This window comes from Pan paniscus, chromosome 9, assembly GCF_029289425.2.
Source record: "Pan paniscus chromosome 9, NHGRI_mPanPan1-v2.0_pri, whole genome shotgun sequence".
In the NCBI taxonomy this organism is placed as follows: domain Eukaryota; kingdom Metazoa; phylum Chordata; class Mammalia; order Primates; family Hominidae; genus Pan; species Pan paniscus.
Genome location: NC_073258.2, coordinates 66,867,565 through 66,892,857, shown reverse-complemented (window position 1 = coordinate 66,892,857; position 25,293 = coordinate 66,867,565). Strand labels below are relative to the sequence as shown.

The 25,293-nt window shown below is 58.6% G+C and overlaps 2 protein-coding genes across 4 annotated transcripts; one reads left to right on the top strand and one right to left on the bottom strand.

Annotated features, from left to right (window-relative positions):
• The first annotated feature begins 24 nt into the window (after positions 1 to 24).
• Positions 25 to 9,423, top strand: RELA (RELA proto-oncogene, NF-kB subunit). 2 transcript variants are annotated; one of them, XM_034933033.3, is made up of 11 exons: positions 25 to 186; positions 809 to 835; positions 926 to 1,077; positions 1,179 to 1,327; positions 2,798 to 2,889; positions 3,216 to 3,347; positions 4,191 to 4,295; positions 4,514 to 4,726; positions 7,090 to 7,170; positions 7,263 to 7,337; positions 8,025 to 9,423. In XM_034933033.3, exons 1-11 carry the CDS (start codon positions 180 to 182, stop codon positions 8,645 to 8,647), a joined length of 1,656 nt encoding a protein of 551 aa, XP_034788924.1. In that variant the 5' UTR covers positions 25 to 179; the 3' UTR covers positions 8,648 to 9,423. The 2 variants fall into 2 exon arrangements, with proteins under 2 accessions (XP_034788924.1, XP_034788925.1); XM_034933034.3 differs by lacking the exons at positions 4,191 to 4,295; positions 4,514 to 4,726.
• A 2,690-nt stretch (positions 9,424 to 12,113) lies between these two features.
• On the bottom strand, positions 12,114 to 24,986 carry SIPA1 (signal-induced proliferation-associated 1). 2 transcript variants are annotated; one of them, XM_055094521.2, is made up of 17 exons: positions 24,884 to 24,972; positions 23,816 to 23,913; positions 21,470 to 22,239; positions 20,685 to 20,812; positions 20,423 to 20,599; positions 17,922 to 18,096; positions 17,094 to 17,197; positions 16,675 to 16,832; positions 15,988 to 16,597; positions 15,395 to 15,669; positions 13,563 to 13,781; positions 13,371 to 13,482; positions 13,178 to 13,286; positions 12,992 to 13,093; positions 12,851 to 12,905; positions 12,564 to 12,642; positions 12,114 to 12,474 (listed from the first exon to the last, which is right to left on the bottom strand). In XM_055094521.2, the coding sequence occupies exons 3-17, from the start codon at positions 22,146 to 22,148 to the stop codon at positions 12,328 to 12,330; spliced, it is 3,129 nt and encodes a 1,042-aa protein (XP_054950496.1). In that variant the 5' UTR covers positions 22,149 to 22,239; positions 23,816 to 23,913; positions 24,884 to 24,972; the 3' UTR covers positions 12,114 to 12,327. The 2 variants fall into 2 exon arrangements, with proteins under 2 accessions (XP_054950496.1, XP_003828682.2); XM_003828634.5 differs by lacking the exon at positions 23,816 to 23,913 and having other exon boundaries at positions 24,884 to 24,986.
• Between the last annotated feature and the right edge of the window lie 307 nt (positions 24,987 to 25,293).

Below are 25,293 nucleotides of genomic sequence, written 5' to 3'. Positions count from 1 at the left end.
CACTTGCTCCCGGCCCCTGCGCCGGGCGGCGGCGGGGCAGCGCGCAGGCGCGGCCGGATTCCGGGCAGTGACGCGACGGCGGGCGCGCGCGGCGCATTTCCGCCTCTGGCGAATGGCTCGTCTGTAGTGCACGCCGCGGGCCCAGCTGCGACCCCGGCCCCGCCCCCGGGACCCCGGCCATGGACGGTGAGGTCGCCCTCTGACCCCGCGGGGTGGCATCGCCGGGGCCGCCGCGGCTGTGGCGGGAGCCCCCGCGCCGCTTTCCGCCCCTTCCTGCGCCGACGGGCGCTGCGCAGGGAGCGGTCGGCCTGCCGGATGGTGGCGCGGGGCGGGGCAGGCGGGGAGGGGTCTGACTCAGTTTCCCCTCTGGGTGGAGGGGGTGGCCCTTGACTCAGCATCCTCCCTGGGTGGGGGAGCAGAGGGAACCTTGACTCAGTTTCCCTCCACACCGTCCATGGGGGCAGCTCTGGCTTCGTTTCCCTATTAGGGGAGAACGCATCTGATTCAGTTTCCTCTCTGGAGGGAGGTGGGGCGTGCCCTCCCCCTCAGTTTTCCTTAAGAAAGTACAACAGGCCCTGATTCAGCTTCCCTCGGGAGAAGAAGGATTCCTTACCCCGTTTTCCCTCAAGAAGCAGGTGTTTCTGGTTCCTTTCCTCCACCTCTTAGTTTCACCGCAGGTTCTAGGGAGCAGGTCCTGACTCAGTTCCCCTGGGAGGGAGCCTGGCTTCTCCTCTCCGTGGAGAGCAGATTCCCCCTTGTGAGAATGGGCATTGGGTGTGTGCTGACCCTGATCTCCCTCCCCTTTCAGAACTGTTCCCCCTCATCTTCCCGGCAGGTAAGTGGCCCCCGCGGCGGTCGGGGAGGTGCTCCCTGGGGTAGGGCAGTGGGGGCAGCCGCCTAATGGGGCTGCGGTGTCCCCTGGCAGAGCCAGCCCAGGCCTCTGGCCCCTATGTGGAGATCATTGAGCAGCCCAAGCAGCGGGGCATGCGCTTCCGCTACAAGTGCGAGGGGCGCTCCGCGGGCAGCATCCCAGGCGAGAGGAGCACAGATACCACCAAGACCCACCCCACCATCAAGGTCAGCACTGCGCCAGGGTGTGCGGGGAAGGGACTGTGGAACCCCAGCCCTCTGTGTTTGGGAGTCAGGTTTGGATGTCTGGGCCTCTGTACTTTGGACAGATCAATGGCTACACAGGACCAGGGACAGTGCGCATCTCCCTGGTCACCAAGGACCCTCCTCACCGGCCTCACCCCCACGAGCTTGTAGGAAAGGACTGCCGGGATGGCTTCTATGAGGCTGAGCTCTGCCCGGACCGCTGCATCCACAGGTGAGGTCCCTGCAGGCTAGGAGGCCCAGCATGAGGGGACAGGAGGTGGGCTATGAAGTAGCCGCTACAGTGTTACTCCTTTCTGGATACAGGGCAGAATTCCTCACTCCTTGCCCTGACTCAGCTCTGCAAGTAAACTGCCTTTGTCTTGAAATTATCTATTTGTACGTTTACTCTAGCAGATGAGTTCCAGGGGATACGGATGGGTCCCTAATCACTTCTGAATTCCTGACCCCTGTAGCTGGAAGGACAAGTCCCTCAGAGTCACGTCTCTTGTTTGAGGAAGAAAACCATTGAACCAGCACTCTCCCCTGGAGTTGGCATTGCAGTTGACAGAGACAGGCTGTAAAAAAATATACAGGCCGGGCATAGTGGCTCATGCTTATAATCCTAGCACTTCGGGAGGCCAAGGCAGGAAGATCTCTTGAGCCTAGGAATTCAAGACTAGCCAAGGCAACATAGTGAGACCCCATGTCTACAAAAAATAAGAAATTAGCTGGGTATGGTGGCATGCGCCTATAGTCCCAGGGAGGCTGAGGTGGGAGGATCGCCTGAGCCCAGGAGGTGACTGCTGCGGCAAGCTATGATTGCACCACTGCACTTGGGTGGCAGGGCGACACCTTGTCTTTTTTTTTTTTTTTTTTTTTAAGACAAGAGTCTTGCTCTGTCCCCAGACTGGAGTGCAGTGGCGCGATCTCAGCTCACTGCAACCTCCACCTTCCGGGTTCATGCCATTCTCCTGCCTCAGCTTCCCGAGTAGCTGGGACTACAGGTGCCTGCCACCACGTCTGGCTAAGTTTTTGTATTTTTTAGTAGAGACAGGGTTTCACCGTGTTAGCCAGGATGGTCTCAATCTCCTGACCTTGTGATCTGCCTGTCTTGGCCTCCCAAAGTGCTGGGATTACAGGCTTGAGCCACCGCACCCGGCCCGATACTGTGTCTCTTAAAAATAAATAAATACACAGATAAATAAACAAGGTGCTGTCAGAGTAACAGTTTCAGTCCTGAAAATAAAACGAGGTCATAGGATAGAAGGATAACCTGGGGTGGGGGAGTTAGGGGAGCTGGTGTGTGATGACTTTAGATTGGGAGGTCAGGGAAGGCCTCCCTCAGCTAAGACTTGAATGGTGAGAAGGAGGAGAGAAGTAGGAAAAGAACATTCCAAGCCGACCAAACAAGTGCAAAGGCCTTGAGGTGGGAATGAGTGTCCTGTGTTTAGAGAGTGGAAAAGGAGCCCCGGTGGCTGTAAGCAGGGAGCCCACAGGGAGGCTGGCAGGGGCAGGGGCACGGAGGTGCTTGTCAGCTGAGTGAAGGGACAGGGTTCGTTGCAGCACAGTAGGAAGCCACTGGAGAGGGTTAGGCATGGAGCGATGATCTAGGGGTGGGCAGAGTAGGAAGGAGCAGACTGGGCAAGGCAGGAAGGTCCGGGCTCTGTGAGAGACAGTGGGACAGACGACTGGGGGCGCTCAGTTTCCAGAACCTGGGAATCCAGTGTGTGAAGAAGCGGGACCTGGAGCAGGCTATCAGTCAGCGCATCCAGACCAACAACAACCCCTTCCAAGGTGAGGGCAAACCTGCCTGCCACACCCGCACCCTCTGTCACCCTCCCCAGCCCGCCTTTCCTGCATCTCCCTCACTGGCCAAGACACAGTAAAGCTGGAATCTTGGTGCCCATTCAGTACTCTCCCACTTTACCATTGGGAAACTGAGTCCCAGGAGGGGACATGACATTCAGGCCACAGTGGAGTCAGTGCTGGGTTCTGCCTCCTCTAGGACTTGTGTTTCACACACGCACCAGCGGCCCTCCCAGCGCAGAGCTCCCTGCCCCCACTGATAGCACCTATATCCCCACTTCCCCTGCTCTCCTGATCGCCTGTTTTCTTGGCAGTTCCTATAGAAGAGCAGCGTGGGGACTACGACCTGAATGCTGTGCGGCTCTGCTTCCAGGTGACAGTGCGGGACCCATCAGGCAGGCCCCTCCGCCTGCCGCCTGTCCTTTCTCATCCCATCTTTGACAATCGTGAGTAGCGAGGGAGACGCAGGAAGGGGAGAGGGTGGGCCTGAATAGGAGGAAGGGGGTTGGGGTGAGTGTGGCCTGCAAGAGGCGCTCTGGCTTCATTCAATCATCTTGCGTATTTGTCTCCTCTTCTCTGCCCAGCTCTTTGTTGGCTGGGGAGAGAGGGCAAAGAAGACCCAGAGCTGTCCTTGAGGTGTAGCTCTGGCCTGGCAGGAAGTCTAGCAGAGAGTCTGATGGGAGATGGGCATTTTCAGTATTGTGTGATGAGAAGGTGGTGTGCCCACAACTGCGATAATGACTCTAGGAAATGAACTCCCAGGAACAAGATAGTGTTCGAGAATGATGATTCAGTGATGGAAGCCCACAGATGAATTGGGCTGACTGATCAGCTGCAGTCTTTAATTAAGTAACCAGCAGGATGAATGGAAATAAAACGAATCTGGAGCCCCAAGGATGGGAAGCCAGGATAAACTGGGGGTCAGGAGGGAAGGGCTCATTGCCAAGGTGGGTATGGACTGGCCTTAAAGATCGCTTTGGTCAGGTGGAGAAAGAGTGTGATCAGATTGGCACCCACTGGACTATAAGCTCCGGGAGAGCAGAGAGGTTTGGGTTTTGTGTGTGGTCGTATTCTTGCTTAGATCAGTGTTGAGCGCACAGTAGGCAAATACTTGTTGAATCGGTTGGGGTGAGGAGCTAATAAGAAGGTCTGACTTTGGCTACAAAGGTGTAGGTGGCAAGCTCTGGGCAACCTTGACTCTGGGCTGGGCAGGGAAGTTGCATCTCCTGCAGGCCACCCTGGGGACCTCTCGTGGCTCAGGTCATCCTCCCTTGTTTTCACTGCCTCAGGTGCCCCCAACACTGCCGAGCTCAAGATCTGCCGAGTGAACCGAAACTCTGGCAGCTGCCTCGGTGGGGATGAGATCTTCCTACTGTGTGACAAGGTGCAGAAAGGTATACATCAGGAGGCAGGGGTGGGCTCTTGGGAGCAAGGGGTGAAGCTGAGCAGAGAAGTGGAGTGTCAGGTAACTGGCTTTGAATACTTCCTCCTGTGCCTCGGGGGCCTCAGGTGGGCCGAAGGGTGATGTATCAGAAGACAAGCATCAGAAGTTGAGGGGGAGACCATGGAGGGTTAGACACACTGACCCACACTGCCACCGCATCTCCTGCAGAGGACATTGAGGTGTATTTCACGGGACCAGGCTGGGAGGCCCGAGGCTCCTTTTCGCAAGCTGACGTGCACCGACAAGTGGCCATTGTGTTCCGGACCCCTCCCTACGCAGACCCCAGCCTGCAGGCTCCTGTGCGTGTCTCCATGCAGCTGCGGCGGCCTTCCGACCGGGAGCTCAGTGAGCCCATGGAATTCCAGTACCTGCCAGATACAGGTACACAGCTGGGGTGGCAGCATCAGGGCAGCTGGGCTCTGTGCCGTGAGAGAGAGGCCAAGACTGCATGTCTGGGGCTGTAGTTGAGGGCCAGAAGCTGGAGTCAGAGCTTGGGATCCAAGAAACTGGAATCCATTTCTTGCCTCATTTAATAATAATGATACCTCAGACATTGAGCTAGTACTACACATCTGCCCCTATTCCAGGCACTTCACTGGATTACCTGATTTTAATCTCATGACCCTTTTGAAGTAGGAGATAGTGTCCAACTTGCCTGGGTTCACGTGGCTAGTAAGTAGCAGAGTCTAGCAGAGTCAGCGTTGGAACCCAGGCCATCTGGCTTCAGGATCCTTTTGCCACACTGGTTGTCTTGTCACTACCATACAGCCCAGCCACATTTTGGTCGAGGTTTGAGTGTCCACTTGGTACCAGGGCCTGTGCCAGGTATTGTGAATACAAAAAATGAGTAAGACATGCTCCCTGCCCTTCAGAGTCTCAGTCACTTGAGGAAGACAAATGTGCAAAACAGATCCTTAAGTCACGGAATGAAATGTGAAATGGAGGTGTGCGCAGAGAAGCACGGGGGCACGGTGGCCTCCAGGGAGCTGGAGACAGCTGCATGGAGAAGGTGGCATTGAAGCTGGAGAAAGACACGGAAGTGTGTTCTCCAGGCAGGTGGCCCAGCACCTGGAAGGGAAGGGGTGTTGGCAACTGCACGGCCTGTTCAGGGCCACCTTCGTGGTTTGAGCTGATGTTGGGCAGTGAGCAGGCTCAGAGATAGGAGGGCCTGGTTAAGCTGAAGGCCTCTAAGCAGAGAGGTGACAGGAGCAGATTTGGAAGTTGACTCAGGAGGCCACGTGTAGAAGATCAGAGACAGAGAGACTCAAAGCAGGGAGGCCATTCTGGAAATGTTGCTGTAGTCCAGGAAGAGAAGATGCGGCACAAACCTTACAGAAGGAATAGCAGAGCAAGATCACATCTCCACCACTGTCCTCAGTTACCCTTCAGCCCTGCAGCCGTTTTGCGTCTTATAGACCAAGCTCAGTCTCACCTCAGGACCTGTGTCTAGCTGTTGCCTCTGCTTGGAATGCCCAAGGTTTTAATGCAAGTGGCTCATGCCAGTCCTTCCCTGACCTCTAAATTAGTCCTTCCCTCTACATTTAGACTGTCCTGACCTCACTTCCAGTATTGTTATATCACCATATCGTCCCTGGACCACCGTCACTTGAGATTTTCTGGTTTTGTTTTGTTTGTTTGTTTGTTTGTTTGTGACAGAGTCTCACTCTTGTCGCCCAGGCTGGAGTGCAGTGGTGCAATCTCGGCTCACTGCAACCTCCACCTCCCGGGTTCAAGTGATTCTCCCTGCCTCAGCCTCCCGAGTAGCTGGGACTACAGGCACCCGCCACCACATCCGGCTAATTTTTTGTATTTTTAGTAGAGACGGGGTTTTCACCATGTTGGCCAGGGTGGTCTCGATCTCTTGACCTCGTGATCCACCCGCCTCGACCTCCCAAAGTGCTGGGATTACAGGCGTGAGCCACCACGCCTGGCAGAGATTTTCTGGTTTGTATATATGGTTGTGTCCCTCTCACTTTTTCACTAGGATGCCAACTTTTTGGGAGCAGACACCTTGTGTGCATACTCACGGCCACATCCCCAGTGTCTAGAAGGGGGGCTGGCACATAGTAGGTGCTTGATAAATATGTGTCAAGTTACTGGTGGGGAGTGAGAGAAAAGAAGATAATCATTCCAAGGTTTCTAGCTTTGGTGACAGGGCAGATGGCAGATGGATGGTCAGGGAATGCAGGAGAAAGAACCTAGTTTTTGAGGGATGATGAGGTTGTCTTTGAATTGATGGAATTGAAGTGCTTTGGAGCTACTGAAGTACCACTGTAATTAGAAAGACAGTTCTGAAAGCTCTGACTAAAATATGAAACCATTAGAGATAAGAATAAGAGTCTCTGCTGAAGTCTTAAGGCAGTTGTGCCTCAGCTGCCCCAGACTGCCAAGAAATTCTCGCCAGGCCTGGGTGGAGGCTGACAATGAGCCAGCATGTGAGCAGTGCAGGAAGGTGTGAGCTGGAGGCTGGGGCCCCCCAGGGCTCCTCTTTGCCCAGAGCATGGCCCCTGTACTCGGCCTCACCATGTGGTCTTAGAGGGGCAGATTCAGCCAACAGAGGCCTCCAAAAGCTGTGGGATTCTCAGAACTGCTGAGTGTCACACATCCCTTCTCATTGGCAGAGAAGGTTGGGAGAATGGGTCTTGGGAAAGCCTGGCTCCTCGCCTTCCTCCTGAGGGACCTTTGAGAGCGTCGGGGGCCCACCTGAGGAGAGCAAGTCCCACTTCTCCCCCTTACTTTCCCAGACGATCGTCACCGGATTGAGGAGAAACGTAAAAGGACATATGAGACCTTCAAGAGCATCATGAAGAAGAGTCCTTTCAGCGGTGAGATGGGGACTGGGAAAGCCAGAGAGGAAGGCAGCGGGCAGGGAGGGGACACCCTGGGGCTGAGAACTGACCTAGCCCTTGCCCTACAGGACCCACCGACCCCCGGCCTCCACCTCGACGCATTGCTGTGCCTTCCCGCAGCTCAGCTTCTGTCCCCAAGCCAGGTAAGGATTTCCTTTTGTCCCACTGGAACGACAGGTTCAGCTCTGCTCAGCTGAGGAGCAGTGGAGATGCAGACTCTTGGGCCCCATTACGGACCTACTGAATCAGAGGCTTTGAAAGGATGGCGCAGGAACCAGCGACTTCCTGGGATGCTAACGCACACTGAAGCCTGGGAACCACCGTGCCACTTAAATTCTATATTGGGTATCTTGGGAATCAGAAGTTAAAAATGCAGAATCTCTGCTCTCATCTCTCACTTGAATTGGGGGAACAAAAATCACCTCTAAATTAGCAAGATGTGTGTGCCGGTGTGAGGCTCAAAAACTGACAAGCTCTGCACTTCAGGCCGCTGCTCACTTGGTGCTCCATGGGCTCATTGCCTCTCAGGACTTAGTTTTTCAGCTGTAAACTGAGGAGTCCAGCTTATCTCTCCAAGTGTCCCTTCCTCTAAAAGGCTGGAAGAGTTTCGTGGGCTTGAGTAGTCAGGGAGGACTCCAAGGTGGAGGTGTGGCTAGAACTGGACCCTACAGGCTGGGTCAGATGGGGTAGGAGGAAGGAGATAGGGTGTTGGCAGTGACTCCCTAGAGAGGGATTGAGCCTAAGCACCATGAAGAGGGGCTGGGGTACAGAGGACGGGGTGGATCTCTAGGGCTTTCTCTGACCCCTGCCTCTCTCTCTCTCTCCTCCAGCACCCCAGCCCTATCCCTTTACGTCATCCCTGAGCACCATCAACTATGATGAGTTTCCCACCATGGTGTTTCCTTCCGGGCAGATCAGCCAGGCCTCGGCCTTGGCCCCGGCCCCTCCCCAAGTCCTGCCCCAGGCTCCAGCCCCTGCCCCTGCTCCAGCCATGGTATCAGCTCTGGCCCAGGCCCCAGCCCCTGTCCCAGTCCTAGCCCCAGGCCCTCCTCAGGCTGTGGCCCCACCTGCCCCCAAGCCCACCCAGGCTGGGGAAGGAACGCTGTCAGAGGCCCTGCTGCAGCTGCAGTTTGATGATGAAGACCTGGGGGCCTTGCTTGGCAACAGCACAGACCCAGCTGTGTTCACAGACCTGGCATCCGTCGACAACTCCGAGTTTCAGCAGCTGCTGAACCAGGGCATACCTGTGGCCCCCCACACAACTGAGCCCATGCTGATGGAGTACCCTGAGGCTATAACTCGCCTAGTGACAGGGGCCCAGAGGCCCCCCGACCCAGCTCCTGCTCCACTGGGGGCCCCGGGGCTCCCCAATGGCCTCCTTTCAGGAGATGAAGACTTCTCCTCCATTGCGGACATGGACTTCTCAGCCCTGCTGAGTCAGATCAGCTCCTAAGGGGGTGACGCCTGCCCTCCCCAGAGCACTGGGTTGCAGGGGATTGAAGCCCTCCAAAAGCACTTACGGATTCTGGTGGGGTGTGTTCCAACTGCCCCCAACTTTGTGGATGTCTTCCTTGGAGGGGGGAGGCATATTTTATTCTTTTATTGTCAGTATCTGTATCTCTCTCTCTTTTTGGAGGTGCTTAAGCAGAAGCATTAACTTCTCTGGAAAGGGGGGAGCTGGGGAAACTCAAACTTTTCCCCTGTCCTGATGGTCAGCTCCCTTCTCTGTAGGGAACTCTGGGGTCCCCCATCCCCATCCTCCAGCTTCTGGTACTCTCCTAGAGACAGAAGCAGGCTGGAGGTAAGGCCTTTGAGCCCACAAAGCCTTATCAAGTGTCTTCCATCATGGATTCATTACAGCTTAATCAAAATAACGCCCCAGGTACCAGCCCCTGTATGGCACTGGCATTGTCCCTGTGCCTAACACCAGCGTTTGAGGGGCTGGCCTTCCTGCCCTACAGAGGTCTCTGCCGGCTCTCTCCTTGCTCAACCATGGCTGAAGGAAACCAGTGCAACAGCACTGGCTCTCTCCAGGATCCAGAAGGGGTTTGGTCTGGGACTTCCCTGCTCTCCCTCTTCTCAAGTGCCTTAATAGTAGGGTAAGTTGTTAAGAGTGGGGGAGAGCAGGCTGGCAGCTCTCCAGTCAGGAGGCATAGTTTTTACTGAACAATCAAAGCACTTGGACTCTTGCTCTTTCTACTCTGAACTAATAAATCTGTTGCCAAGCTGGCTAGAGATCCGCTTTTTTTCAGCAAACACTGAGCACACATTTTGCTAGTCACATCAGGCCAGACATTGGTGGTAGAGAGCTGGGTGAATGCGTGTACTGTCCTCTGAGAGCTTGCAGTCTGAGAATGCCCTTGGAAACCCCGAGTTACCGTCCAGTGGATGAAAACGGGCAGCTAAGGCAAGAGTCCTAGCACACTGAGAGCCTAGTAGAGCCCGCTGGCTGTGGGGATGGAGCAGTTTCAGGAGTCTTCCAAGAGGCCCCATTAGCTCCAGGTCTTAGATCAGCTGAGAGTGGATCTCAAAGAGGGACTAGCCAGCGTCAGAGGTAAGAGAAACGATGTTCGAAAGATGTGATGGGGCCAAATTCCTTGGGTGGCCCAGGGAGTGTGTGCTTCTCTTGGGGAATGTGTGGTGCCAGGTAAAGATCTACCCGGCCCACCGATGCTTTGATACTCTGTTCTGGGAGGAACGGTGAAATCTTCAATCCACAGCCTCAGGAAGCCAAAAACAAAGGCCCAGCGGCAGCCCACAAGGGCTACAGCTGGACGTACTTCCGCTTTGCCCCAGCGCAAGCGCAGCCGCAAAAAGCGCTGGCCGGCGTGGGCCCCCTTCTCGACTGCGCAGGCGCACAAGGAGCCCTCAGCAACCGGAGGCCGGGTCCAGCGTCTGGGGAAAATCCCCGCCGAGGCCGATGGCGTCTTCGTTTGGGCTTCGCACCGTCGCGGGAGGACAATAGCAGGGGAAAAGGAGTTATCGTCAGCGGGACGCGTCCCAAAATTCAGCGAGTCTCCTAGGAACAGAAAAGGCCCTGGGTGCAGGCTCCGACGGGCGGCGCCGGCGAGACGGCAGGCCAACTCCGTCGAGGAAGTGGCGTTTTCCCCGGGGCTCTGGCTCCGGGGGGGCGGCCAGGGGCGGGGCTTGGAGCGAGGGCGGGCCTCGGCGGAACTCCCACGCGAGGGGCGGAGCCCGGGCTCGCGGTGGCCAGGTCAGGACCCAGGCGAAGCTGCCGGGGAGCGCCTGGGAGGCGGGGCCGGGGAGGAAGCGGGCGGGGTGAGAAGGCTCCTAACGCTGAGGAAGCCGACGGCTGAGCTGCGCAGGGACCCCGACCGGAGGTCCGCGACCCGAGGCCCAGAGGGAAACCAGGGAGCCAAGGCCCTGCAGCCCAGGCTGCGCCTCCCTCATCTTGGCTTTCTCGGTCCCGCGACCTCCCGTGACCCACGAAGACCTCTCCTGGTTCTTCTCTCATTCGTGAATGACCCCATCATGCTCATGGCTCAGCAGCTCCAAGTCCTCGTATCCAACCCAGATCTCTCTCCCCTGCGCACCAGCCCCTGGACATCTCCACTCTGACGTCCTCGGGCCTCTCAAACTCATCCTGTTCCAAATGACCTCAGCCATCCCCAGCCTGCCTCTCCTTTTCCTTGTCAGCCCTGGCCCTGCCACCTTCCAAGGGCTCCAGCCGGAAACCTGGCCACTACCGTAGATGCCGCCTCTTCCCTTAGTAACTTGCGTCCAGTCCTTCCACGAGGTCCTGGAAAATCTGCCCACTTCTCCCCGCTGTCACCGCTATCACTGAGTTTAAGTCACCACTAGACCTCCCACTGGACTGCGGCTACAGCCGCCTCCCTGCAGCCAAAGAGCTCTGACATCCAGATCTCACCCCATCAATCTCCCTTCAAACATCAACCACAAGACCAGATCCGAGTTTTCTGCAGACACACCCTCAGTGACCACAGCCTTCCACACTAGTCCACAACCAGGAAAAAGTGGCAGTCTTGGAAACTGCTAACCCAGGATCCCTAGTGCACCTTTACAACCCTTTCTGATCCGGCTTCTTTGACGCTGGGTTCCTGGGTGTGCCTTGGCTCTAGTCCAGCAGGCCTCAGCCAGACTGGTCCTACCAGGATACCTCTGACGTCTCTGCCTGGTGAACTCCTACCCAACCTTCAAAACTCAGCCCTCATATTACCTCCTCCATGAAGCCTTCCTGATCCTCAGATGCTCTGTTTCTCCGAGCCTAGCTCATCCTGCCAGCACCTAAGTTAACAGACCCAGGGCCTAGGTCTCACCATGGAGCTTCAGCCAGCCTAGGGAAGGGACTGGAATAGGCATGAGATGCTGGGCAAGTCTGCCCTATCTGGGCCTCAGGTCCAGAAACCAAAGGATTTAGACAAAGTCCCAAGTTTGGACTTGATGATGCCACTTCGGGGAAAGGCCTGGCCTCGCGAGGAACAGAGAGGACCATAGGCTGGTGAGGAGGGAAGTGGGTCAAGGGCCCGTTTCCTCCAGGACATAGAAACAGCCCCAGTCAACTGAGGCGGAGATGCCACCGCCTCTGGAATTGGGCCCTGCAAGAAGTGGCCAGGTGGGTAGAGAGAGGACAAGGCCTGGGGGCTCAGTGGCTTCAGAGAGAAGAGTGAGGCCTGCACTGAGGCACAGGGCCTTGTGATGCATGGCCAGGGTAGCTGTCGGGTGTGGCCACCTGCTTCCCTGCAGAACCAAATAAACGTTATGGGAGAGAAGCCAAGCAGTGGCCTGGCCTCAGGGACCCCTCAGTGAGTGCCAGCCCATCTCTGAGCCAGTGTTCCCAGGGCCTGTCCTGACTGGTCCGAGGAGTTTGGCTGGGGCCTCTGGAGGCAAAACCCCTTGCCCTGCCCTGTCTTGGACACATGTTCAGACACAGACATCAGTGGCTTTTTTACTCCCTGAAGTCCTCTTTTCTCCACAGAATATTTACAAACAGGGAAGGGGTAGAGGCCACTTCCGCCACCAAATAAGGGGCTAGGGAGGGGGGCAGTGCTAAGACACGCCTCTGCACAGGGAGAGTTCCTGAGGAGGGCCCAGTGTGACCACAGTGCCCTCAGGGGCCCAGGTGGTTCCAGACGGCTCAGGCCAGGTCGGGGCTCAGGCCAGGTCGGCGGTGGGTGAGCCCAGCTGCTTGGAGGCCAGGAGCAGGCGTGTGGCTGCACTCTCAGACTCCGCCTGCAGCCGCCGGTTGTTGTGTCTCAGGCTCCGCACCTCCTCCTCCAGGGCCGCCCTATCCGCCTTCTCCTGGGGTGCCGGGGAGACAGGAGTCAGAGCCGCCAGCCCCTTTCCTGGGGCAGCCCTGTGACTCCCCCCAAGCTCAGCCCACCCCTCACCTTCTGCAGGTCCTCCTGCAGCTTCCTGAGCATGGACTCCAAGTGAGAGACCTTCTCTGAGAGGTTCCCAGGCTCTGGCCTGAAGACATGGGGGTTAAGACTCAGCAGGACCAACGCAGGGGGCAGTGCACCAGCTGACTCCCAGCCCCAGCTAATGAGAGGGGCCCCGCTGGTCTTCCAGGCATATGTGGCAGCAGAGCCCAGGACAGAGCTCCACCCCAGCAGACAGGCACGAAGGGGGGGTCATGTGGGCAGGTAAAGCGGCTGTGGGGAGTTGGGGAGCTTACTCAGCATCAGATTTTGGAGTTCCCTTAGGGTCTCCACTCTCTGGGATGGGCTGTCCTGTGGGGACAAAGGGATCAGGTGGGCAGGTCAGAAAGGGGGCAAGAGCACTGCCCAGGCTTACCGCAGCACCCTGGTGGCCTCACCCTCTCGGGACAGCGACTCCAGAATGGTGTTGCAAGTGGACGCAATCTCTGAGATGGCCTGCCACTCGTCCTCCAGGGTCCCACTGCCCGCCTCCGACATGACTGTGGGCACAAGGAGCAGGCTGAGCTAGGGAAGCCCAGGAGCACCCCCCGACCCCTCCCCTGCTCTCCTGGGTTCAGACTCACTCCTGCTGATGGAGTTCCGCAGAGACAAGGTACGTGGCAGAAAGGAGGCCCTCAGCTCCGGCGCCGGGTTGCCCTTGTCCTCAGAGCCACTGGGACTGCCTGGCCTGTCCTGTGCCACAGAAGTGGATACAGATTCAGTGATGCCCACTGTCACCACTGTGCTGTTGGGCTCCAGAGCCTGGTTTCTGCTCACCTGGGTCAGGGGTGTCTCACTGTCAGCACTGGGTACTGATGGCTTGGCTGTGGTGGCCAGGAGGAGGTCCGGGGTGGTGTTGGGCAGGACTGGGGCCTCATCCGACAGAGAGCTGGGGAGAGCAGGGGTGGCTCAGAAAGGGAAGCCGCTTTCCCAGAGGCCTGGAGGAGAGGGAAGGCCAAGAGTGTGCACCTGCGTGGTGACAGCGAGTTCTGGCTGTGCAGGAACTCAGTCCTCTCCTCGGCCAGATCCCCAGGCCCTGGAGGACTGCCACCATCTTGCAGGCACAGGTGCAGCAGCTGCTTTGTGGTGGGCAGCAGGGTCACCCCCTGGACCTCATCCTGCACAGGATCTGGGGCCCCCCGCCGGCTAGGCTCCTGCAGCGACAGCGTGTACAGCTCCGAAAAACTCCTGTGGGGTGGGACAGGGTCAGGCAGGACTTCTCCAGTCCCCAGCGTCCTGCATCACTAGCCCCACCCCCAGCCCGCCAGGCTCACTTCCAGGAGCAGGAGAGCTCCCCGGCTTCCTGACAACAGTGAAAAATGTCTGCCTGGTTACTGGCCATTTTTCCAGACCATGGTTCAAATTCCATTGCTGCCCCTGTATATCCCAAGCAAATCACTCTGAACATCAATTTCTCCATCTGTGAAATGGGGATAATAGTACGAACCTCATAGTGTGCTGTGAGGATTTAAATAACACGTGTAAATTGCTTAAATCCCAAAACTACTGTCTGTAGCCAAATCCAGCCTGTGCCTTTTCCTTTTCTTTTCTAAAGCAGATGTGCCAGTTTCTGTACTGCGAGCTAAGCATGGATTTTACTTTTTTTTTTTTTTTTTTGAGATGGAGTTTTGCTCTTGTTGCCCAGGCTGGAGTGCAATGGCGCGATCACAGCTCATGGCAACCTCCTCCGCCTCCTGGGTTCAAGTTCAAGTGATTTTCCTGCCTCAGCCTCCCAAGTAGCTGGGATTACAGGTGCCTGCCATCACACCCGGCTAATTTTTGTATTTTTACTAGAGACGGGTTTCATCATGTTGGCCAGGCTGGTCTCGAACTCCTGACCTCAGGTGAGCCACCCGCCTCAGCCTCCCAAAGTGCTGGGATTACAAGCATGAGCCACCGCGCCCGGTCCGGATTTTACATTTTTAACTAGTGGAAAAATCAAAAGAATATTTCATGATAAGTTAAAATCATGTAAAATCCAAATTTCAGTGTCTATAAAGTTTTAGCGAGACACAGGCACATTTATTTATTCATTTACCTACGACAGAGTAGCTGCGGCAGAGACCAGATGGTCCAGAAAGCCTAAAATATTTATTATTTGGCCATTTACAGAAAATGTTTGCCTACCCCTGGCTTTAGCACAGGAAGTTATCAATAGCGTGTAGTGTGTGTGTTGGGTGGGCGGGTGCCAATACTTAAAAAAAAAGATAGTGGGGGCTGCTATTTGATCTTTTAAGCAGTGGGAGCAACGCGCTTAACTGGTCCCATTCTACATATGAAGATAGAGGTTCAGGGCGCGGTGACTCACACCTGTAATCCCAGAACTTTGGGAGGACGAGGCAGGTGGATCACCTGAGGTCCGGAGTTCGAGACCAGCCTGGCCAACATGGTGAAACCCCATCTCTACTAAAAATAGAAAAAATTAGCCGGCCGTGGTGGTGCATGCCTGTAATCCCAGCTACAAGGGAGGCTGAGGCAGGAGAACTGCTTGAACCTGGGAGGCGGATGTTGCAGTAAGCCGAAATCACGCCATTGCACTCCAGCCCGGGCAACAAGAGCGAAACTTCGTCTCAAAAAAAAAAAAAAAAAAAGGAGAGAGAGAGGAAGGAAGGACAGAGAAAGAGAGAGAGACAGAGACAGGAAGAGACAGGCTCAGACGGGCTAAGAGACGGGAGATTCTTTCCAGAAGGAAAGGTATCCACACTGGGTTCCTGAAACTGCTGATGGCGACCCGGGAGGCGCAGACTGCGCGGTGGCCAACTGCCGGCCCTCCCACCTCCCCGCGTCCCCGGCACCCTGACCTGCGGGGCCGGCCGCTCTCGTCGGGGGGCAGGACGGTGACGCAGACCTTGGGCGCCGAGCGCAGCAGCTGGGCAGCGGCCTCGGGCCGGAGGCTGGGCAGCGTCTGGCCGCACACGCGCAGGAGGCGCGCCCCGGGCCGCAGCCCCGCCGTCTCGGCGAATGTGAAGCGCTCCACGTGCGTGACGAAGCCCTCGGCGTCCACCTCGAAGCCCAGACGGCCTTGACCGTCGCGGGGCAGCGCCAGCTCGCGGGTCTCGCAGCCACGGCTCACCAGCTGCGGACGGGGCGGGACGAGTGGGCGGGGCTGCCGGGAGGTGGGGCCGCCCCAGCGCCCGCCCCCTGGACTGCGTCCCAGGCCACACGGAACTTTCCACAGTCCCCGAGGGCCGCGTGTGCCACCGCCCGAGAGATGAAGACCAGAAGTCGCTTACCCGAGGGCACCAGTTCCGGCCTTGCCAAGCCCCGGGGCTGGCTCTGCCCTCCTCGACTTTCCCTTCCGCAGGAGTAGGGGACAAAGGCGGCGGGAGGGAGAGGTCCAAAGCAGGCTCCGCCCCGCCGCGCGCAGGGGCCCCAGTTTACCACTCCGGCTCACCTGCAGGCGCGCCACCACCTCGCCCACGGCTTGGCCGGGGGACCCGTCGAAGCGCAGCGTGATCGCCTCCCCGCGGCCGTGGTACAGGTCCAGCTGCTGCTCGGAGAATGTCCAGGCCAGCACGTCGCGACAGGCGCAATTGAACACTACGCGGCCGTCGCGCGGCGCCACCAGCACCAGAGCCTCGGCCGAGATGCCCAGCAGGCAGGGCACCTCGATGCCTTCGGGGCCGCTCGCCTGAGCCCCGGCGGCGACCCGCGCCCCGGGCGCCGCGCGCACTCCCCACACCAGTGAGCCCGCTGCCTGCAGCTCGGCGCCTGGGCCCCGAGGGGCCGCCCGGCGCCTCCCACCCAGGGAGGGCAGGCCGAAGCGTGAAGCCGAGTCCAGCGACGTAGTGGTCACCTCGTTGGTGGCCAGGTCTTGCAGGTACTGCTGGCGGGTGCGCGTGGCCATGGCGTGGAACTGGCGCGCGTGGCCGGCCGCCTGCTCACCATTCAGCGCTTTGGCCAGCAGGAAGGCCCGGAAGTCGGCGTTGGCTGCGAAGGGGCCTCCGCCAGCAGGCAGAGCTGGCCCGAAGGCAGGGGTGTCCTGGGTGCGGCTCACGGCCACCCTGCGGGGAGGGAGGCGTTAGTGAGGGGCGGCAGGACTCCATGCCCACGGGAGACCTGGGACCACTCCGGTGCCCACCTGTAGGTGGTGTGTGGCGTGCAGGGTGTGTGTGCCCGCACCACTAGGAACACGTGCTGGAAGTGCGAGCGGATGGTGGTGGGGCAGAAGGGCTTGCTGCCAGGCTCCTGGAACACGATGGTCACAATGTCGTTGCCAATGTGGCGCTTCCGGAGGAGCTAGGGGTTGGATAGTAGGGGCTCGTGATGAGGCCTTCTGTGCCCCAAACCCCTCCTCATTCAGGCAGGAGAAAGCCAAGGCACCAATGGCTCCCCCACTGCCCCTGGTGAAGACCTAGGGTGTTTGTCTTTGGGAAGGGGCCACCAGAGGGGCGGGCTGTTGGGGCCAACAGAGCTCCGGCCAAAGCTCAAACGTCATGGACCATGCAGGGTCCTCCATGGTTCCCGGAAGCCCCACCCCCACGTTGGTCCCCCTCACACCTGCTGCTGGTTATTAGGGGTGTAAGGCAGCATCGTGGACACGTGGAACATGATCTCGTGGTCCTGGTACGTGGTGTAGAGGGAGTGCGTGCCTGTGGAATCCGCTGTGGCCAGGGAGTTAGGGACACAGAAGGAGAAAACAAGGGGAATCTAAGTGGCTTGAACTTGCCATTCCTGCCTGTACACAGGAGCCTCTGTGCCCCAAACAGCAGGTGGACAACCAGTCATGCCACCAGCCAATGCCCAGCCAGCGAGATTCAAGGGCCTCAGCCCTGGGTGCCCCTCCTCCTCTCCCTCCACAGGCTCCAGCCCCATGCCAGAGTGAAGGGGGGTCAGGATGGGAGAGTTGAAATAGAATGAAGACAGAAATGAGAAGTGGTCTCAGAGGGAGGGCAGGGTCAGGTGTCCTAGGAGGACAGGTGTCACTCCAGGCCCAAGCATGTGTGGCATGCTGGGAAAGTGAAAAGCAGGCAGGGGGTGCTCAGTACAACACCTCCCAGGGGTCCTGGGGCCCCTTCCACCAGGGAGGTAGGGGCACCTCTCTTCCACGAGGCTGAGCTGCTGGAATGTGTTTGGTGGAGGGGTAGTGCCCCCAAACCACTTTAGCCCCAGCTCAGGCAGTAGGGTACTTGGGCCTTGAGGGACAGTCCCAGACCCTCTTTTCAGCCCATAGCTTGGCCCTCATAGCCCTGACTCAGATCCTTAGCTCACCCAAAGAACTCTCCAGTCCCCAGCCCCAGGATTGTACGGACAAAGGAGTGACAAGGCAATTTGTGCTCACCCCTTCAGCACAGATCTGCTCCCACCCCTCCTGCCCCTGGGCCTCACTTTTGGTGTCTAGCTGGGCCCGGTAACTCTCAAAGCCTTTGAGCCGCACCACATCGCCCAGCAAGGTGAGAAACTGCATGAAGGCCGGTCCCGCCTCCTGGTTGTTGTACATCTCCTCCTCCGAGCCCTGGCCCGCCCGGCAGTACAGGATGCCCACCTTGCGTTGGAAGCTCAGCTGTGGGTGGGAGACAGAAGGCATAGGTCTCAGTCCTCTGCAGCCCCACCCCACCAGCTCTTAGGGAATGGATGGGACGCTGGCCTGGGGCTGAGCACCAGCCCTCTCTGAGCCACTTGTGCCCTTGCCTGTCAGGTGAGTACAGTCTGTTGTGCTCCTCGTGCTTGGGAGGGCACAGGTAGGAAGGGATGGGAGGAGGCTGGTTCCCATGTGGCAGTAGAGAAGGTGATTCACAGAAAGGACCCTTCCAATAAACATACACATTATCATCCTCCTTATCTCAAGGCTGGACTGTCCTCTGCACCCCTGAATCCAAGGCACCCCCACCCCAGCCCCTGCAGGCCAGGCACCACCTCTGCCCCCCATGCTCCCATTTCTGTGCCCTCTTCCCAGCTCTTCCCTCTGCGGATAACTGGATAACCATGCCCAGCTCAAGGTGCTCTGAACTCCTCTAAACAGCACAGGCTCCCCTCCAGCGGTCACCTCCCTTTTCTACAACTAAACTTGTCTGCACTTACAGTCCCCACTTCGATTTCATTCCTCCCAACCCCCTGCACCCCCTACTCCCCATATGGCCCCCAGATGTGGCCTCATCCTGGTACCCTCTCAGCCATAGGTGGCACTGGGGATAGCTGGAAACTCACCTTGCCTAGGGCCCCAGGAACCCCGCCCTCTTCTGCCTGGGCCTCTTCTCCACCCATGCTCCTCCCCCTCCCTGGCTGCAGCAAGGATGACACCCTCATCTCCGCCTCCCATTCAGACCGGCCTACCAAACCCCGGGCCTTTTTCTCCGGCTGCCTAATGTCTCACCTTGCTGTGACTCCCCCATCCTGCTCCTCCTCCTTAAAGCACCACTCCTGGGGGCCAAGAAGCTGGGAAATCCTAGCACTTCACCCCTTCCAGTCAGCCACATGACTACCCAGTCCTTCCTGGACAGTCACCTCCTCTTCACCTCCACTATCGCTGCCACTGTGTCTAGCCTGGGCAACTGCAATAGCCTTCAGCCTGGCATCCCCGCCCCGTACAGTCTAGTCCCCATGCTGCAGCCAGAGAGCTGCCCCTCTCAGATCTGCACCGTATCCCTCCATGGCTCCCCAGTGTCCACGGGAACAAATGCAAGCTTCTCCCCCGCCCCTCCCCACAATCCCAACCCCAGCCACGCTGAACTGACTGCCTAATGTGCCATGCTCTCATTCTCCAAGCCTTTGCACAAGTTATTCCTTCTGACCAGAAAACACCTGCTTATCCGGGCCTGAGCCCTTTTGTGTTCTCCATGCTGGAAAACCCTGGCCAAGGAAGGGCTCTCATCACTACCGTCGTGGCCCAGGGAGCCCTCAACATTCCCTTTCAGTGTTCCAGTACTGCTCCTGTGTTTCAGCAGTTCTCTGTGGGTCTCTTTCTCCCACCCAGCTGTGAGCTACTCAAGCAAAGCACCTGGTCTAGACCTGTCCCCAGCATCCAGTCTGAGGCCTGGCACCAAAAAGGTCTAAGAAATGTTTGTTGAATGACTGATGGGTTGAATGATACAGAGGAGAAGACTCAGCCAATGGGCAGCTTTCAGCATGGAGTGGGGGATGGAAGGAGCCGCTCCAGGAAGCTGTGAGCACCACATGTTAGAGGAAACCCAGCAGGGGCTGTGGGGGAAATTGGCCAGGAATGATGCGGGAACTGCAGGACCAGTGGGGTGAGTCAGACCAGGGCATCTAGGGCTGCAAATATCTTTTTAAAATGCAGACTCTGGGCCAAGGGCAGTGGCTCATGCCTGTAATCCCAGCACTTTGGGAGGCCGAGGTGGGCAGATCACAAGGTCAGGAGTTCAAAACCAGCGTGGCCAACATGGTAAAACCCCATCTCTACTACAAATACAAAAATTAGCTGGGCGTGGTGGCATGCACCTGTAATCCCAGCTACTCAGGAGGCTGAGGCAGGAGAATCTCTTGAACCCGGAAGGCAGAGGTTGCAGTGAGCTGAGATTGCACCATTGCACTCCAGCCTGGGTGACAGAGCGAGACTCCATCTCAAAATAAATAAATAAATAAATAAATAAATAAATAAATAAATGAAGTGCAAACTCTGATTCAGATGGTCTGGGGTGGGGCCCCAGAATCTGCATTTCTACATGATGTGGATACTACTGGTCTACAGAGCTCACTTTGAGACGAAAGGCTCCAGATGACCTCTGATGCCCTGTCTCTGAAAAGCCAGCTCTTCTGGGGTCACCACCCAGCCCAGGATCAGGGTCAAGGCTAGGGGTTTGGGAGCTGGGCAGGCTGGGTTCAGACTGGGGCCAGCTGTATGGCTGGGGGCTCCGCGGCCCGCCACTCACCACTTGCTCATCCAGTGTGAGCAGCGTCCGTGGTACCTTGGGTGAAGCTGAGCCCAGGCGCAGGCAGCTGGGGCTCAGCTGCGGCGCCACGTGCTCCAGAAGTTTCCTTGGGGACAGACCCCGTGGGGGCCCCGGCGGCAGCGCGTCCTCCGAGATGGTGCCACGGAGTGTCCGGAGCTGAGGAAGGGGTGTAAGGGCACTCAGGATGCATACAAGGTGTCGGGGAGGCAACCCACGTCCTGATCCCGCGATCCCGGCCCACCTGCGTGGTCCGCACGATGACGCGGTAGCTGTGCAGGGTGCCCCCTCCGCTGCCCTCCTTCTCCTCCCGCCGCAGGCTCACTGCCACCGGGCCCAGCGACTCGTCCATCCCGAAGAAGTTCTGATGTTCTGGGGGACCGCGCCGAAGAAAACGATTCTGCCAGGGGTCCCGCCCTCTGGCAGCCCCGCCCCCGCTCGACCACGCGCATCACTAAGCCCCGCCCTAGGCTTCATCTCACCACAAAGTGTTGACCCTAGACTAAGTCCCGCCCCTCTGTAGCCCCGAGCTCAATATCTTGATCTCAACCCTGACCCAGAGGTGGACCCAGACCCAGACCTAGACCCACGCGGCCAGCTCCCAGGCCTAAATCCTGCCTTGGCTCCACCCACCACGCCCTCATTCTCCCTTCTATGTCCTGGAGCCTTCTCTCCGCAGTGCTGGTGCGAACAAGGTTCACGGATGCAGGGATTTGAGGCCTGAGTTTTCACCCCACAGAAAAGCCCATAGGGAATCTCTCCCCAGCCTGGCAGGTTGAACCAGATGGAGGATGAACCAATACGGAGGCAGAGGGACCAGCCCTGGCTCGGGGTGAGGAGCCAGGGATTAGCCTTAAGAAGGTGGTTGAAAGTAGGTTCAGGAGGACCCCAGCTCAGCTCTTGAGCCCTCCCAGGGCCAGGGACTTTACAGGAAATGGACAGTTCATGAGCCCTACTGTGTGCACTGCAGGTGACAGGGACCTCTTCTTCAGCCCCCCTCCTCCACTCCCTGGAACTGCCTTTCCTCACCTTTGCCATAGAAGTATTTGCGGTAGTAGCCAGCACCCAGGTCTGCATGCTCCAGGCTGTAGGCCGAGGTTCGGTTCTGTGGCTCCTCCAGGATGGACACGGCCGCGTTGGGCAGTGCAGGGGGCACAGGTGGGGATGCTGGTCCACCCAGGCCTAGCTCACCCTCACCCCCGAGCTCACACACAAAGCCAGGTGCCCCATGCAGCAGGTCCGAGCTGGCAGCCTGGTCCTCGGCTGAAGCCAGGGTCCCAGAGCTGGCCTCTGAGTGGCTCCCCATCCCCTGAGACCTCGGAGCCCAATCAAAGAGCAGGCTTTGCACGTCATAGTGGGCAAACCATCGAGGCTCAAGCACTGGTGGGAAGGCAGGCTCTGGTTCCTCTGCTGGCAGCCCCAGCAGTGCCAGCGGGTCAGTGAAGAGCCGGGTGGAAGTGGCTGCAGGTCGGCTGGCCTCTTCGTGGCTGTGGGCACGGGCACGGGGGCTGGCTGGCGTGGGGGGCCTGGCCTCGCCTGCATCGCTGCCGCTGCGCAGGAGCGGGCCCCGGACTGGCCTCGGCTCGAAGGTGTGCGGTGTCAGCGGGGGCCTTGCTGGCTGGCGCAGCTTGCGGGCAAAGAGGTCATCTGTGGACGCAGGGGCCATGCCCCGCCGAGGGCTCCCCACACCGCCGGCCCACATGGGCATGCTCTGTGGGCCTGACTCTCCGGGGGCTGGGCCGCATTGGCGGGCACGGGTGTTTGGTGCCCAGCCTGAGGTTGTGGCAGCAGTTCCTGCCCTGAAGGAGGAGGGGGCTGCTCAGAGGGGCCTGGGCAGAAAACAGGAACCCAGGCCCCCAGCCTGGTCCTCCACCACCCGTGTTGGCTTCCGGCCCCCTCCGAGACCATCAAAGCTGCTTCCGCTTTCCAGGCCACTTCCTTGTCTGCCTAGGGCTAAAGTTTCCAGCCCCCTCCCCAGCTTAGCTGGGCAGGGCTAGAGGCTGGGCTGTTGGGTCTTGGTCCTGAGGGTCCTGGAGCCTGGGCAGCCCTGGGACTGCCAGGGTCCCCCAGTCGCCACCCACACACCTTAGCTTTGGCCTGGGCCCAGAGTAAGGGTCCCACCAGGACCTAGCCCAACTGCACAGATGACTTGTATTGGCTGGGACGGGAAACCCAGGGGCCACTGGTGTCTGGGTCCTGCCCACTTAACAAAGGGAGGACGTCCTGTCCCCAGAGACCTTCCTCCCTGCCCCTCCCACTTCCTTCAGGGTCCCTGGAGAGCTGATCACCCAGAGAGGTCTGATCTCAGTGCCCTGGACCTCAAGGCCTCAATACCACAAGGACACATGTGTTCCCAGGGGGGCAGCGGCAGGGCAGCAGGAATGGCAAGAGGACTTCCTTCAGCACAGGAAGTAGCCCCAACTGTGGGCCCAGCCCTCTGCCAGGCCCCCACATCCTGAGGAAGGTGCTGGGGTCACAGCAGCTGTCATGGGACCCCAGTCACCCTGCCCTGAAGGACAGGCCAACTCACCTTCTTGCAGGCTACTGTGCCCAGGCTTGGGGGCAAGAGGAGTCACAATGACAGGGACCCATAGGGACCTCTGCCTACCTGATCTCACTGATGCAGACAGGGAGGTCTGAACCCCATGTGACAGATGGTCAGATGAGGTCCAGAGGAGATGCTCTTGCCTGAAGCAATTCCGTGTCAGAGCTAGGATGTGAGCCTGGGTCTGCCCATCTCCAGGCCCTAAGCAGGGCTGCACCTGCCCACTGCTGTCTGTGTGCGTAGGTTTTGGGGGGTGGGTGTTGGGTTGAGGTTCAAGGTCTCACAGGATGCAAGATTGAAACACCCAAAGCCCCAGGGACCTGCTAAGTGCGGAAATGTGACGCCAGAGGCAGGTGCAAATGGTGGTGTGAGAACTTGAGGGAAGCCACGCCCAGGCAAGCCCTGGATGGAGTAGGCAGTGAGGACAGGGAGCTGGGGAACCTCACTGGGGGTACAGGCATCTAATGGTGGGTCTTCATGCAGCATCCAGCAACATCATGCAGGGCTGGGCCGGAGGGGGGTGGAGGAGGGGCTCCACACACCCTTCGTCTGGGGCCTCCAGAACCAAGCAAGAGTCGGCTCCCCAGCCCAGGTGCTTCTACCTTGATTTCTCCTGAATAAACTCCCATGCTGACCTTGAGCCTCTGTTTTCTCATCTCTAAAATGGGGTTAACTGGCCGGGTGCGGTGGCTGAGGCCTGTAATCCCCACTTTGGGAGGCCAAGGCGGGGGGATCACCTGAGGTCAGGAGTTCAAGACCAGCCTAGCTAACATGGTGAAACCCTGTCTCTACTAAAAATATAAAAATTAGCCGGGTGTGGTGGTGCGCACCTGTAGTCCCAGCTACTCAGGAGGCTGAGGCAGGAGAATCGCTTAAACCTGGGAGGCAGAGGTTGCAGTGAGCCGAGATTGCGCCACTGAACTCCAGCCTGCGGGACAGAGTGAGACTGTCTCAAAAAAAAAAAGAAAAAAATTGGGTTTAATTATTTCTGTCCCCTCCCAAGGCTGCTGAGAGACTGAGAAGAGTGAGGTGAGTGTCGCTAGCTATGTGTGTGTGTGACGGGTGTAGCCCCTGGCTCCATGAGCCAAGCTCTGGGCACATTCAGCGCTCGGGCCTGGGCTATAGTGTGTGAAGGAGTAGGAGGGCATGAGGGAGGGGGTCTGTGCAAGCCCCGCTCCGTGTGGGCTGAGCTCTGCACGCTTGGAAGTGAGATCTGTGCATGTGTGCACCCAGCCTGTGCGCTGCCTCTTGCTGTGGCCCAGTGCCAGGCTCTGGCGCTGCCTTGAGGGGTGTTCTCGGGCTCTGCCCCCCACCCTGAAGCTTCACACAGGGTCCATTGAGGCCAGGACATTCCTCCAGGCCTGTGTCACTAGGGGTGGGGGGAAAGGGCCGGCCCCGCCCCCACAGATCCGGAAGGCCTGGCTGCCCCAGGAGGAGGAGCTGGCCACTTCCCAGCACATCTGGAGGTCATGACCCCATTTCGGCTGCCAGGGGGCGCGACAGATGTTTCCTCCCAGGCCAGGCCAGGGACTGGGGTGGAGGCCGCCTAAGAAGAAGAGGAGCCTCAGAATAAGGGGGAGCCCCGCACACACTTGCAGTGTTGAGGGGGAAGGGGTCACAGTGCCGCCACCAGGAGTCAGGAGCCGCCGCTTCCACTCACCGGCTGGCTGGCCAGGCTAAGCCGTCACACAGAGAGAGTAGGAATGGCTGGTCAGAGACAGGGGGCTGGACATATTGACTCGGGACTGAGCTGGAGCCCGGAGGGAAGTTGGGAGGGTGCTGGCGGCGAACGTGGCGAGGACCCCACTCCCATACACATCACCCGGGCCCACGGCTAGGCCACCTCTCCCCTGTCGGGCCCGACAGTAGTGCCTCCCGTCCCCTGCTCCCGCCAGTACCTCTGGGGCTCCCGCCCAGCCGCCGCCGCCCGCGCTGGGGTCCCGCTGCCGCTCTCCCGCTACCGCTCCCGGCGCCGGCTCCGCCTGGGGGCGGGGCCATGCTGGGGGGCGGGGCCATGCCGGGAGGCGGGGCCGGCCGGGAGCTGTCTGCGGCGGGAAGCGCAGCAGCGGGGATTCCAGGCCTGGCGGAGGTCAGCACCGAGCAGTGCTCATTCTAAGGCCATTTCCTCTCCTGAGAAACTTGTGCCTGCCTTCCAGACCAACCGGGAGGGCTAGCGGAGGCCACCTAGCGTCCAGCTCCCGGCCAGCAGGTGCTCAAGAGTCTGCCACTATTTTATGGAGCACTTGCTAAGCACTGGGCCCTGGGCAACCATTCCACTAGCGCGCTCTCATTTATTCTAAAAACACCT

Excerpts from the sequence above, each read along its gene's own strand:
- RELA (XM_034933033.3), top strand. Across the intron at positions 1,328-2,797 it reads CCGGACCGCTGCATCCACAG|TTTCCAGAACCTGGGAATCC; the intron begins GTGAGGTCCCTG and ends GGGGGCGCTCAG. Across the intron at positions 2,890-3,215 it reads CAACAACAACCCCTTCCAAG|TTCCTATAGAAGAGCAGCGT; the intron begins GTGAGGGCAAAC and ends TTTTCTTGGCAG.
- SIPA1 (XM_003828634.5), bottom strand. The coding sequence starts at position 22,148 with ATGCCCATGTGGGCCGGCGGTGTGGGGAGCCCTCGGCGGGGCATGGCC. Across the intron at positions 20,813-21,469 it reads CAAATACTTCTATGGCAAAG|AACATCAGAACTTCTTCGGG; the intron begins GTGAGGAAAGGC and ends GCGGTCCCCCAG. Across the intron at positions 16,598-16,674 it reads ACGCCACACACCACCTACAG|GGTGGCCGTGAGCCGCACCC; the intron begins GTGGGCACCGGA and ends CCCTCCCCGCAG.